Genomic DNA, 15,000 nt, shown 5'->3' with positions numbered 1-15,000 from the left:
CGACTGATCAGACGGCTTGGCGAATATGCAAATCGATTTCTAATTTCCATTTTTTTCTCAATTTCCGTGGGTCTTAATGCGATAGAAACAGAATAAAAGTTAAGGGTAAGGAACTGATAACGATGGAAAACATTTGTGTGTGTGTGTATGTGCGTATGTATGTGTACACACACACACACATATATATATATATATATATATATAATATTTATATATATACAGTATATAATATATAAACTATATATATACATATATATATAACATATACATATATATATATACAATATATTTGTCTGTACAATATATTTGTCTCTCTAACTCTCTAACTCTCTCTCTCTATATTACATATACAGAATATATATATATATATATATATATATATATATATATATATATTATATATATAGATATATAGAGAGAGAGAGAGAGAGAGAGAGAGAGAGAACTATCTCCACAGGGCTCCCCCCAAAATAAATAAAGCCAGCCACACGAGTCAGTTGTCTAGCAAAAATCTCTGAGACTCTCCATATCTCACGCGCCGTATAACTTACGATATTAAAAGGAATATAAATCTTTTAGGCCTTAATTCTCATATTAACATCGGTTCGTTTGTCTGACGATTATGGGGGGAGACGAGTTGCCCATAATGTATCGGGGAGTTCATCTATGTGAGTACTGTAATAATAATAATAATAATAATAATAATAATAATAATAATAATAATAATAATAAAAACACTTTTGTTTGTTTTTCTAGGAAGTTTTCAAGGGAATGTCTTTTTCTCTTAAAAGAAATGTTTGCTTTTCCGCACATACAATAACATACACTGTATGAATTGACGTCACACCAACAATAAATAATATATATATAATATATATATATATATATATATATATATATATATATATATATATATATATATATATATATATATATATATGCGTGTGTGTGTGTATAAACACATATATATTTGTAAGAAAGAAATTTTATTCTGGCAAAGTAATAAAGTACTGAGAACAGCAACAGGTCTCAATTCCACTGAAGCAAGAACTGTAAAACAATTCCTTTTTCTGATCATTAAGAGAATTCGATGTCGTAAATACGTTCAGGTGGAAATTGCCTCTCCTTTCCTTTAATTTGGAGGAGAACGCTTTTCCGCTCTGTTCAACTTTTGCGCTTTTTATTTAGGCAATGAAGATGAGTTCAATACATCAGGAATAAACTTATTCTGCTACTGAACGTAGTTGGTTTTGTTTTCTCTCGTTAATCGTCTCACGGACAGCTTATAAATGGTTCTGTATTTGGCCGCCGTTTTTATGTTTGCGTTACCTGTTACAAGTTGAACGCCGTCTCCTCACGCTTATATGTTTCTTGCAAGTGTTCCTGGATCATACCATCTTTATTTACACTTATGCAAAATTCGTTCACGACATTTCGTCTCCCTGACAAGGAAACAAATCTTATACATGTCGGTACTTTGTTGCATACATCTCACAAACAGGTTGATAACAAGTCGACGACCGTACGCGTAAGGATGAACCTTCATCCAGTGCTGATTAATTGTGTGAAGCATTGAATAGGACTCCCAGTAAGTCGTCAACTTGTATTCATCCTGCTTGTGATAAGTCACCAACGAGTGTTCATGATATGTTAGTCGCATGACTTCAAACGAGAATGCAATCAACCAGTCTCTTGTATTTATTGATGGTGTTACATCAACCTAGATTCGTTTTACACGAGCATTAGATACATCTATACGCACCGACAACTTTCATACAAGACAGTTTTTGTTGCTCACATGGACAGCAGACTGAGGTACAAATATAGTCCACTTGTTGAGTACAAGTTAACAACTTATTACCAAAGCTTCATTCGGTTATCCAGTGTTGGCCAAATATTCGTCCTCCACTTGTTGAGTACAAGTTAATGACTTATTACCAGTGTCAAACAATCATTCAACATTGGTCCAAGATTCGTCCTCCACTTATCGTTGACATGTTTTCAACTTGTTTGTGATGTGTATGCAGCAAGGTACAGGTCAAGAAAGATTACTTTTATGCTACAAAAACTGTTAAACAAGATGACATAAAATCAAGTCACAAAATGTGAAGAAGAAGAATGAAAAACATGATGATATTTATGCAATAAGGTATAATATGTCAACCTATATAACATTTACTCAGCGAAAAGTGTCAAAGAGAATGGCGCAAAGTCAAGTCACAAAATAAGAAAGATGGAAAACATGTTGGTGATATGTATGCAACAAAGTACATGCCAACGTATATAACTTTTAAGCAACCAAAACTGTCCAACAAGACAGCGCAGAGACAAGTCACAAAATAAGGAGAAGAAGAAGAAGAATGAAAAACATGACTGCAGAAAAACAGAACTTCCAGAGGGTCATTTGAGTGGCTGGCCTTAGCCCCGCCCCCCGCCGGCCCCCCATTTGCAGTTGCTCTCCAAAGTAAGAATATTGCTCCCAGCAACATTTTGAGGAGACTTTCGCATTGCAAAGGCCGTCGTTTCTCGCTCTTTAGAAACACAATGGCGAAGGAAAATGAAAAGAAAATGACTTGAAGCCAGCGTGTAATATGCGACACGAGAATGCTCGTGGGAACGTAATCGCTCCACAGGAGTGTAATGGAACGATTTCACTGTGTATGTGTATATATAAACGTGCTTGTTGTCAAAAGGCCCATATGAGTATAGTTATGTAGTTCTGAAAGGTTTCTGCGTTTCTGCACACACATATATATATATATATATATATATATATATATATATATATATATATATATATATATATATATATATATATATATATATATATATATATATATATATATATATATATGAAAACACTAACAGCCAATACGTGGCTGTAATATATACATTATATATATGTGTGTATGTATGTATGTATACTGTGCCATCCCATCTTCAGCAAATTAATTCAACACTTAAATCTCTGAAGTGTTTTATAATACAACCTAAACTAATATTCGCGTATGAATGCATACACAATACACATGCACACACACACAGTCTTTCTCTTATCTCTGTATATCGTAATAGCGACTGATACAAGATAGATAATTAAGGAAGGATATATATATATATATATATATATATATATATATATATATATATATATATATATATATATATATATATATATATCATAAACTATCCTTTAATATCAATTCGCTCTACTGATATAGTGCTTTACCGAAGGGGAATTTTTAGTTGATAATAAGTCCACCGTCCCGTGGGGTCGAACCAGCGACGGACGAGGAATCAGCACTACAGGGACGCACTAACTGCCCCACGGGACGGTGGACTTATTATCAACTAAAAAATTCCCCTTCGGTAACATATATGTAAATATATTAATTCCGAGGTAGAGCGAATTGGATATTAAAGGACGTTTGTAGCTTTCTGATTGTATATGAATCACGGTGATGTGATAAATAGTCATATATATATATGCAAAGGAAAACAGTGCTTGATCTGATTAGTGCTTTACGAAGGCAAATACCTCTCTCGTTACTTTTCCCAGAATGCTCTGCTAGAGACGGTCTCTTGTCGTTGAGACGATACGAGTTCTCTCTCTCTCTCTCTGTTTACCTGTCCAATTTTTTTTTTCTAAATCTGGTTCATTTCGTGAAATTTATCTGAATAAATTTCTCTCTCTCTCTCTCTCTCTCTCTCTCTGTCCTGTTCATCCACTACCAACCCTCTTAATCTAAACATCCCTTTTTGTATTGCAGCCAATGTTCTCTCTCTCTCTCTCTCTCTCTCTCTCTCTCTCTCTCTCTCTGTATCTAAACACCTCTTTTTTTTTATTAAAGCCAACGTTTCTCTCTCTCTCTCTCTCTCTCTCTCTCTCTCTCTCTCTCTCTCTCTCTCTCTCTCTCTGCATACACTGTTAACCTTCACTATTTAAACACTTCCTTCGTCATAAAACCAATCTCTCTCTCTCTCTCTCTCTCTCTCTCTCTCTCTCTCTCTCTCTCTCTCTCTCTCTGTGTCCTGTTTATCCACTACCAACCCTCTTAATTTAAACTTCCTTTTGTATTACAGCCAATGTTCTCTCTCTCTCTCTGTCTCTCTCTCTCTCTCTCTCATTTGTCCACAAGGTCTCACTAAACTCCGCTTTTCCTCGCTGTACCAAAAAAAAAAAGGCCACTCACTCAAACTCAGGTCCTGTTTTTTTACATCATGACCCAATCAAAGGCGAGCAAAGGTCACAAGACGAAAGCTGGAAGCTGATTGGTGCTTGGGAAGGATCAATATCCTGTCCTTCCACTGCTTTCACCAGTCTCTGCATTTTGTAACGTGTCACACTGTAACCGGGTTACAGACAAGGAACTCAAGTTTTTTTCTTGTGTTTTGAAAATGTATTTTTTTTTATATGTCGTCCTTATATCTCATTTTTATTAGTCTTGTATTTTGTTCCTTATATTTTATTTGATTAGTGTTCACTTTGTTTATCTTTCTTTCTCTCTCTCTCTCTCTCTCTCTCTCTCTCTCTCTCTCTCTCTCTCTGTTTCTCTCATCATCCTTCCCCTCATTAAATATTCAATCCCTTCTACTTCTCACTGTCTCCCTCGTCATATTTATTCATATCTCTCTCTCTCTCTCTCTCTCTCTCTCTCTCTCTCTCTCTCTCTCTCTCGTGTTCATATATAACCAACCCAGTGTATTTGAAGACCTTTTTTTTTCATTACAGCCAGCGCTCTCTCTCTCTCTCTCTTCATAACCTTCATTATTTAAACATCTTTTTCAGTACAGCCAACGCTCTCTCTCTCTCTCTCTCTCTCTCTCTCTCTCTCTCTCTCTCTCTCTCTCTCTCTCTCTCTCTCATCTTCATAACCCCCCTATTTAAACACCCCTTTTTCAGTTCAGTCCCTCGAGAACCCAACTTTTTTTACATTTTTTTTAAAAAGCGCCCAACCGATCCCCTAATCCCTCCTACCCCTCTCTCAGTCCCTCACTCACTCACCCACTCTCTCTCTCTTTCTCTCCCTCGAGCAGAACAAACTGAGCAAATGCCTGAGCCGGAAGACCCTGCACAGGAGGCTTCCCTGTATCTCCTGGATGAGGAGTTACACGGCCTCCTGCTTCGTCGGGGACCTGCTTGCTGGCTTCACCGTGGGACTCATGCTGATCCCTCAGGCGCTGGCCTACGGCATCGTCGCTGGATTGCCTCCCAATGTAGGTGCACATTTCCTTGTTTCGGTTTGGCTTTTTTATACTGATTCTTGGGGAGTTTTTCCGCAGAGATTCTCGAAGAATGCGAGTCATTTTTGTAGTGAGTCTCGAAGTGTGTTTGAGTTTTTTGTATGGTTCTCGAAGAATGTTGTTGCATAGTAGTGATTCTCGAGGGTTATTTTTTGTAATGATTCCCCGTGTGTGTGTGTGTGTGTGTGTGTGTGTGTGTGTGTGTGTGTGTGTAGAAACGCCTCTCTTGTTTTGATTTGGGTTTCTGGAAGTGTGTCAGTGTTTTTTGTAGTGATTCTAGAAGTGATTTTTTTTCTAAGAGTTTTTTTTTTTTGTAGTGATTCTCAGCGTGTTTGTTTTTTTTTTTGAGTGACTCTCACAGTATGTTTGAGTTTTTTTGAGTGATTCTCAAAGTGTTTTTCGTAGTGATTGTCGAAGTGTTTATTTGTAGTCGGTCTCGAAGTGTGTGTGTGTGTGTGTGTGTGTGTATTTTCTTTTTTTTTGTGATTCGCCAAGTGTTTATATCTGTTTGTTTTGGTTTGGGGCTTTTTGTAGTGATTCTCGAAGTGTGTCTGTTGTTTTTTTATAGTGATTCTCGAAGCGTGTTTGAGCTTTTGTACTGATCCTCGAATTGTGTATTTGTATGTAAGTCTCGTATTTTTGTGTGTGCTATTGTCTTTCGTTAACTGGCGTTTGGCCACACGCATGCGTGTATGTATGAACACGCGTGTTCTCATTTTCTATGTGATATATAATACGCACTTAGCAAACATATGTACATGCATTAGTAATTTGTGAAGTGTATATGTGCGTTTGTCGTATGTCTGTTTTTGTCTGAGCTTAACTGTCGCTCCGCTACACGCATGCGTAAATGCATACACACGTGTGGATATTGTGTGTATATAAAAACACACACTAACCGTAAATGCTTGTGTACATATGTCCACACGCGACAGTTAACTGCGCGTTTAAAGTTGATTCCTGCCCTAAAATATCCCAGGGCATTGATAAGGAGAGAGAGAGAGAGAGAGAGAGAGAGAGAGAGAGAGAGAGAGAGAGAGATCATTTTAATGAGTCTGCCAAACACTTGGCGTAATGACTTCTCTCCATCCCTTCCCCTCTCTGAAAGCTAGAGTTTTTTTTTTTTTTTTTTTTTGCCTTTTAGAAGAGACGTTTATGCAAGTTCGAATTCTAGACATTATTGGAATCATTCGCCTTGTCTGAAAGAGGTGCGGGAGTCTCTCTCTCTCTCTCTCTCTCTCTCTCTCTCTCTCTCTCTCTCTCTCTCTCTCTCTCTCTCTTTTCCCTCCCGTTTTCTTGTCAGCTTTCTAAGGGACTGCCCGTATTAATGTGTTCAGCGAGTATGTTTAGCAGCTAATGGGGAGAGGGGGAGAGAGAGGGAAGAATGGAAGGTGATGGAATGACAGAGAGAGAGAGAGAGAGAGAGAGAGAGAGAGAGAGAGAGAGAGAGAGAGGGGGTGAGGAGGAGGAGATTTTTCTCCTTTAAAAGCCTTCGTTTATGAAAGTCAGTTCAAAGTTGATTACTTCGGATTAAATTGAATGCAAGCTATGTCAGTGAGAAGTCACTAATGTGAATTTGAGGGCATATGTAGATGTGTGTTTGACTGTGTGCTCATGAACGGAGACAGCTATGTGTGTGCGTGTGTATGTATGTATGTATGTATGTATGTATGTATATATATATATATAGAAATCATCAACACACAATCACGTGTGGAACAGAAATTTCTGACTCGTCGGGATCGAACCCAGGTCTCAGGTGGAAAGCAAGGGCGTTAACCACTGGGCCACACAAGTCTAAAAGAAGTTGGAACCTGAGGGCTGCAGGGGGCAAGCTAACTGGTACCAGAGAACTTCCCGACTCAGCAATGACCCAATAGAGAGTGAATAAGATAGAAATCATCAACACACAATCACGTGTGGAACAGAAATAAATTTCTGACTCACGTCGGGATCGATCTCTCAGGTGGAAAGAACCACTGGCCCAGTGGTTAACGCCCTTGCTACCCGAGAGACCTTCGATCCGACGTGAGTCAGAAATTTATTTGTTCCACACGTTGATGATTTCTATCTTATTCACTCAGAAGGGATAATTCGAATGAAATGTTGTCTATTGGTCATTGCTGATCGGGAAGTTGAGGAAAACTTCGCTGGTATGCAAGCAGTTAGCTTGCCCAGGTAATTCGCAAGTGCAGTTGCTCTCAGGTTCCAACTTTTTTAGACTTGTGAGTGGTTAACGCCCTTGACCTGAGACCTGTCGATCCGACGTGAGTCAGAAATGTTCCACACGTGATTGTGTGTTGATGATTTCATCTTATTCACTCAGAAGGATAATTCGAATGAAATGTTGTCTATTGGGTCATTGCTGAGTCATTGGGGAAAACTCGTGGTATGCAAGCAGTTAGCTTGCCCACCTTGGGTGCAGTTGCTCTCAGGTTCCAACTTCTTTTAGACTTGTGTGGCCCAGTGGTTAACGCCCTACTTTCCACCTGAGAGACCTGGGTTCGATCCCGACGTGAGTCAGAAATTTATATATATATATATATATATATATATATATATATATATATATATATATATATATATATATATATATATATATATTATACTGTATATATATATATACACACATAAGTAAATACACCCAAACATACATACATATACGTATGTATGTATGACCCCCAAATCTTCCTTAAGTGACCCGAGTTTTCCCTATGACCCCAAATCTTCCCATGTGACCCGTGTTTTCCTTGTGACCCCACGTCTTCTCTAAATAACCCAAGCCTTCCCTGTGACCTCAAACTTTCCCTAAGTAAACACAGTTTTCCTTATGACCCTCAAACTTTCCCTAAGTGACCCAAGTTTTGCTTATGACCCCCAATTTTTCCCTAAGTGACCCGAGTTTTCCCTGTGACATTGAATCTTCCCTCGTGATCAGAGTTGTACCTGTGACCCCAAATCTTCCCTAGGTGACCAGAGTTTTCCCTGTGACCCTAAATCTTCCTTAAGTGACCAGAGTTTTCCCTGTGACCCCAAATCTTCCCTAAGTTACCCGAGTTCACACCCCCCCAAACATGAGAGGCCTTTTGAAATGACCCCCAGATAAAAATCCCTAAATTTCCCTACAGTTTTCCCTTAAACATCCCTGTCCTTAGGGAGATGCTGTCTCGTTAGGGAAGAAAAATGGGGGAAGACTTCGTCAAATTCTTTCTTTATCGTTACCGCGTCGTCTGAACTTTTGGTAGTTATATATTTTCGCGTAAATATTGTAATCCAAGACTCTTAATTGCCCTATGGCACCATACCCTCCCTATACTGCCCCCCATAGGAGGGTATTGCCATCAGTGCACCTCAAGTGGTGCACTGTACGCATTACTAAAAACATTTTTACAGCGTCCTATCGACCGTTAGCTCATAATCCTTAGCAAATTTTACAATTTCATAGTTAAGAAGCACTACGAAAATATGTTCCGCGCTACTTTAAAACGATTTGAGAGTAACTGAAACATTTGCATGACGTCATGCGAATGTAAAACTGTATAGAATGAATGATAATTCTGACGTGGCTTGTAACTGGTTACACCTGTCAGGCTTGGACAGGTGAGTACTTCTCATAAGTGGATCTACGCATGTATAGTTTATTTAATGGTGGTTAATTTATGAATGGGTTTCTAAATAGTAAAGTTTTGATAAGTATAAAAGTACAGAAACATGTATATATATATGTATATATATATATATATATATATATATATATATATATATATATATATAGATTGACTGATAGATAGATAGATAGATAGATAGATAGATAGATAGATAGTGCATTGAATTTCATTTTCAATTTTTGCCTAATTAAAAGCTAGCTCTCTCTCTCTCTCTCTCTCTCTCTCTCTCTCTCTCTCTCTCTCTCTCTCTCTCTCTCTCTCTCTCTCTCTCTCTCTCTCAAGAGAGAGAGATATTACCCTAAACTATTTGCCATCTCAAACCACTGAACACATGTAAGACCGTAGGTCACCATTTCAAAATTAATCTGCTTCAGAAACGGTCCAAAAACACTCGTCCGAAATAAAGGTGTCGAAGTCAGAAACAGTCTAAAAGTGTCTAAAAACGCTCTTTCAGGTAAAAAAAAAAAAAAAAAGCCTGTTAGAACTATTTAAAACGGTAAAAAAAAGTCTGCGTCGGAACTCGTCTAAAACAGTCTAAGAACACTCGTTCACGTAAATAAAATGTCTGCGTCAGAACTCGTCTAAAAGTCTAAAAATACTCGTTCACATAAACAAAATGTCTGCGTCAGAACTGGTCTAAAACGGTAAAAAACAATGGTCTGCGACAGAACTGGTCTAAAACGGTCTAAAAACACTCGTTCAAGTAAAAAAAAAAAAAGTGCGTCAGAACTGGTCTAAAACGGTCTAAAACACTCGTTCGATTAAAAAAAAAAGTCTGCGTCAGGACTGGTCTAAAACGGCCCAAAATAACCGTCCGAAATAATGGTGTCTGAGTCAGACCTGATCTAAAATAGTAGTTCGAAATAAAGGTGCCTGAGTCAGAATTGGTCTAAAACTGTCTAAAATAGTAGTTCCAAATAAAGGCGTCTACGTCAGAACTGCTCTAAAACGGTCTCAAATACGCCTTAGAAATAAAGGTGACTGGTCCGAACTGGTCTAAAGAGTCTAAAACACTCGTTCGAATCACAAGACTCTGGGAAGCATTCGTTTAAGAGCCGTTATGTGACTCGTTGTTAACGAGCGTTTCAATCGATTACGCAACCCGCGTCTAATGAGGTCTGACAGACCGTGGCTTTTTAATAATGAGCGATTAAGCCGATCACGATATAAAACATAAAGAATAGTTGGCGTTTTGTTTTAATTTTGGTTTTCTTCTCTACAAAAATTTAGAATATTTGGTGCTTTTTATCATGTTTTTTTTCTCGATAAAAATTATTGTAGTTTTTTCCTACAAAAATTAAGAATATTTTTCTTCTAAATAAATCACAGTTTTTATTTCTCTCTCGATAAGAATTAAGTATATTTGGTGTTTTTTAAAAATAAAGTTTTTTCTCTCGAAAAAATTAAGATTTTTTTTTGGTCACAATTAATCATGATTTTTTTCTCAATAAAAATTATATTTGGTACTTTTTGAAAATAAATCTATTTTTCGAAAAAATTTAGAATTTTTTTTTAAGAAATCATGGTTTTTGTATTATGAATATTTGGTTTTGTCAAAATCGTGGTTTTTTACTCTTGATAATAATCAAGAATATATGGCATTCTTTAAAAGAAATCGCGTTTTTTTTTTTTTCTCGATAAAAATTAAGAATATTTGGTATTTTTTCTCGATAAAAATTAGGGATGGTGTTTTTTTTATAAATCTTAGTTTCTCTCGATAAAAATTAAGAATGGTATGTTTTTTAATAAATCATAGTTTTCCGATAACAATTAAGAATATTTGGTGCTTTTTCTCGATAAAATTGGAATATTTGGTTTTTTTTTTAAATAAATCGCTTTTTTTATTCTCCCGAGGGGAAGTCCAGATTTAAAGATTGTGGTAAAATGAATATTAAGTATAAAAAGATTTTGTTATGCTAAAAGAAAGCACAACTATTTATTAATTAGTGTATTTATTTATGTAAATAGACGGTAATATAAGTGCCGAGGCAGTTAGTCCTGACCTAAGATGTAGGGACCAACGGTGAGAGAAGTTATTTGTATATATATATATATATATATATATATATATATATATATATATATATATATATATATATATATATATATATATATATATATATATATATATATATATATATATATATATATATATATATATATATTAATATACATATATATAATATATACATATATATATATATATATATATATATATATATATATATATATATATATATATATATATATAGAGAGAGAGAGAGAGAGAGAGAGAGAGAGAGAGAGTCCTTTCGACCACTCAGCGCTGAAGGCATTATAAAAGGGAGTTGGAGTGGCTGAACAGCAAAATAACTAGCTCCAAAAAATAAAGATAAAACACTTTCCATAACGCATACAGTGCACCACGCGAGGTACACTGAAGGCACTACCTACACCCTTTATTAATATAATTATCGTCTCTCAAAGGGAGACACAGTCATTGTGTCTTTACGAGGCTTTGGAATGCTTTGTAGACTTTGCTGGAAGTCTGAAGTCAAATCTCACAGCATTAGGAGGTCATAGCAGCTTAGCAAATGTGCTTTGAGTAAAGTAGGACTTTTTTGCTAGAGGGGGTGGTCGGCTGAATAGCTTATTTGACTGGATAATGGTGAAGTTAGATGTAATTTATATATCTATGTATGGATGTATGTATATATATACATATATGTCTGTATATGTACACATATACATATATACATACATGTATGTATATATTATATAAAATTACACACACACATATACATATAATATATATATATATATATATATATATATATATATATATGTATATATATATATATATATATATATACCTATAATACAAATATATATAAATATATGTATATATATGCATATATATTTATATTTATAAATACATAAATATATAAAATATATATATAAATAAATAAGATATTCCAGTTTGTTTATATTTATATATATAAAATGTGCCCAGAAAGATATAAGAGATTCCAGAGTTTAGAGATGAAGAGAGAGAGAGAGAGAGAGAGAGAGAGAGAGAAAATACATCTCATATAGCTCCCAAACTTGCAATGGGGTAAAAGGTACCACTCACCCCTTTCAGGGAAAAATGGCCTGAAAATATTTGCTGTGTTTATTAGCATTTGTAGAGCACATTTCTCGCCCCCTCCCACCCAATCTTCCTCCTACCCTCCCCCACCCCCCGGGCCACTTCCGGCGGGCCCACAAAATATTTGGGGATGATCAGAGGAGGAAAATATATAAATATATATATTCACTGTGGATGATGATGAAAACCACTCGAGATATCGCGTTTGGCTTTCGCCATATTTTTGGGACTGGCGTAGGTTATTATTATTATTATTATTATTATTATTATTATTATTATTATTATCATTATTATTATTATTATTATTATTATTATTCCCTCGTGAATGGTGGTAAAAGAACAACCGGAAATGAACAAAAGTCGTGGCAATGAGAAAAAGCAAAATAAAAAGTGATAAAATGGGAACCGAGACATGAAAAATTATTTTTTTTTTAAATAAAGAAAAGGGAACAAGAGCAGAGAGAGAGAGAGAGAGAGAGAGAACAGAGAGAGAGAAGAACAGAAAAGTCATTAACAGAAGTAAAATAATGAAAGAAAGGGAAAAGGAAAAGAACAATAATTGTCTAAATATGGTGAAGCGTGATAAAAATATATTGACCGAGAGAGAGAGAGAGAGAGAGAGAGAGAGAGAGAGAGAGAGAGAGAGAGAGAGAGATGAATAAAAAAGGGAAGAACAGAAAATAATTAACAGAAATACAATAACGATAGATGAAGGGAGAGAGAACAGGTTAGCTTTCTAAGTATGGTGAAGTGTGGCACAAATACAGTGACAGAATACAGTGCAAGTGAGTATAATGGGATGCTGTAAAGGACACTCTCGCGGTGATAGTGAAGAGAAATCCAATAAACTTTAAAGCCGAAGCTGAGAGAAGTAAAAAAAAATAAAAGAAAGAGAGAGAACGATAAAAGAAAGAACGTCAGTGCGCACGCGCAGAAGCGAAATGAGATAAAGTCCATTTGTGTGAGATATATTGGATATGTTACCTGGGTTATAGCCAAAGTTTCCCTGTCTTGTCCTTTTTCATCTCTCTCTCTCTCTCTCTCTCTCTCTCTCTCTCTCTCTCTCTCTCTCTCTCTCTCTCTCTCTCTCTTTTGAAGCCTCAGAGGAAACCAGTTACTTTTAGATACTATTATCCCTTTAACGGAGAAATTGTAGCTCGCTCTCTCTCTCTCTCTCTCTCTCTCTCTCTCTCTCTCTCTCTCTCTCTCTCTCTCTCTCTCTTGAAGCCTCAGAGGAAACCGGTTATTTATAGATACTATTATCCCTTTAACAGAGAAAATGTATGCTCTCTCTCTCTCTCTCTCTCTCTCTCTCTCTCTCTCTCTCTCTCTCTCTTATCAAACGCACGTGTCACAATGCATATCAGCATGAAGGAGGATTGTACACGTTATGAAAATGGGAGATCCCACCTCGGTGAAAATGTGTCAGCAAAAATATCGTTGAAGGGAAAAGAGAATAAGTCATACACTGAACTCTAAACGGAAGAGAACATTAGTTGCTTTTATTATATATACAAATGTATACATAGAAACGCCCCTTGAAAGAGAGAAGACTATATGCAACCGGTGGGAAATGGAAGGAGGTATAGGAGAATTTCAAGGGACAAAATTCATCGAGCAGAATAAGATACGTTGATTAAGTGGGACCCAACACCACAAGATGGTGGTTAAACGCCTCTGCAAAAGTGCAGATTATAGGAATTAGGGAAAACTCCTAATCTTGTTATATATATAAATATATATATATATATATATATATATATATACACATGTATATATTTATATATACATATATATACATACTTACATGTATCATGTATTTCCTTACATTTGTGCGGAATTACATGACAGGTATGTATGTATATATTTATGCATACATATATTACATAGATAAATACATACATACTAACAGATTTGACGTTCCAATAATTTTCCAAATTACCTAAAGATCGAAAATTAACGCAAGAAAACCATTTACCTCTGAATTGTCATTATAACAGAAATGATACACATCCAACATTGCTTCAAGAAGAGATAATAGACAGTACGATTCCATCCATCTCTCCCAAAGAGAGAGAGAGAGAGAGAGAGAGAGAGAGAGAGAGAGAGAGAGAGAGGAGAGAGAGAGAGAGAGAGAGAGGTTTCTATTTTTGTAAATTATCGGAATAAATTACGACGCGAAGATAACCTGTTTAGTAAGAAACATGTTTACGACGTGCAATAAGTCAGTATCGATTAGCCGTCACGAGAGAGAGAGAGAGAGAGAGAGAGAGAGAGAGAGAGAGAGAGAGAGAGAGAGAGAGAGAGAGCTTTTTAGGCCTATGAACTTGGCCTTGGATATATCAAGAGGGCTTACAGAGGTCACAATTAGAGAGAGAGAGAGAGAGAGAGAGAGAGAGAGAGAGAGAGAATCTGACTTGTTTCACACATGTGGGGTGAGGATTACTTTGTGCACAGACTCCCCCTGTTTTTAATAGTGAGAGAGAGAGAGAGAGAGATTAAAGCCAACAGAGAGAGAGAGGGAAGGAATCTATGCTCGCAGGATTCCAGGATTGCAGGATAAATGGCGAAGGATAACTTCTCATTATCAGGACAGGATTTGAGCCGTTCGCAGAGGTGCCATGGGTGATATAATCGCCCTGGGATTTCAATAGCTGATAATATTCGTCAAGAAAATAATTGTTATTGAATATAATCTGGGTTTCTCCATATGCTCAACGCTCTCAGAATAAGAAGAGAGAGAGAGAGAGAGAGAGAGAGAGAGAGAGAGAGAGAGAGAGAGAGAGAGAGAATATAAAAATTACCCAAATAAGTGTAACTTCGATAATCATCACGACATGTAGAGATTAACGTAGTCAAGTTAGACTAGACATTATATATATATGTATATATATATATATATATATATATATATATATATATATATATATATATATATTTTATTTGTATTATATATGTGCA

At 36.1% G+C, this 15,000-nt stretch overlaps 1 protein-coding gene across 1 annotated transcript in view; it reads left to right on the top strand.

The window, feature by feature from the left end:
* LOC136845354 (sodium-independent sulfate anion transporter-like) overlaps positions 1 to 15,000 on the top strand; it is a 98,490-nt gene that overhangs the window by 60,767 nt on the left and 22,723 nt on the right. Inside the window, exon 3 of the mRNA XM_067115609.1 lies at positions 5,038 to 5,217. Coding sequence (XP_066971710.1) covers positions 5,038 to 5,217 — 180 coding nt within the window. The remainder of the gene's footprint in view (positions 1 to 5,037; positions 5,218 to 15,000) is intronic.

Source organism: Macrobrachium rosenbergii, chromosome 13, assembly GCF_040412425.1.
Source record: "Macrobrachium rosenbergii isolate ZJJX-2024 chromosome 13, ASM4041242v1, whole genome shotgun sequence".
Classification (NCBI taxonomy): Eukaryota; Metazoa; Arthropoda; class Malacostraca; order Decapoda; family Palaemonidae; genus Macrobrachium; species Macrobrachium rosenbergii.
This window is presented reverse-complemented; position numbering and strand designations above follow the sequence as displayed.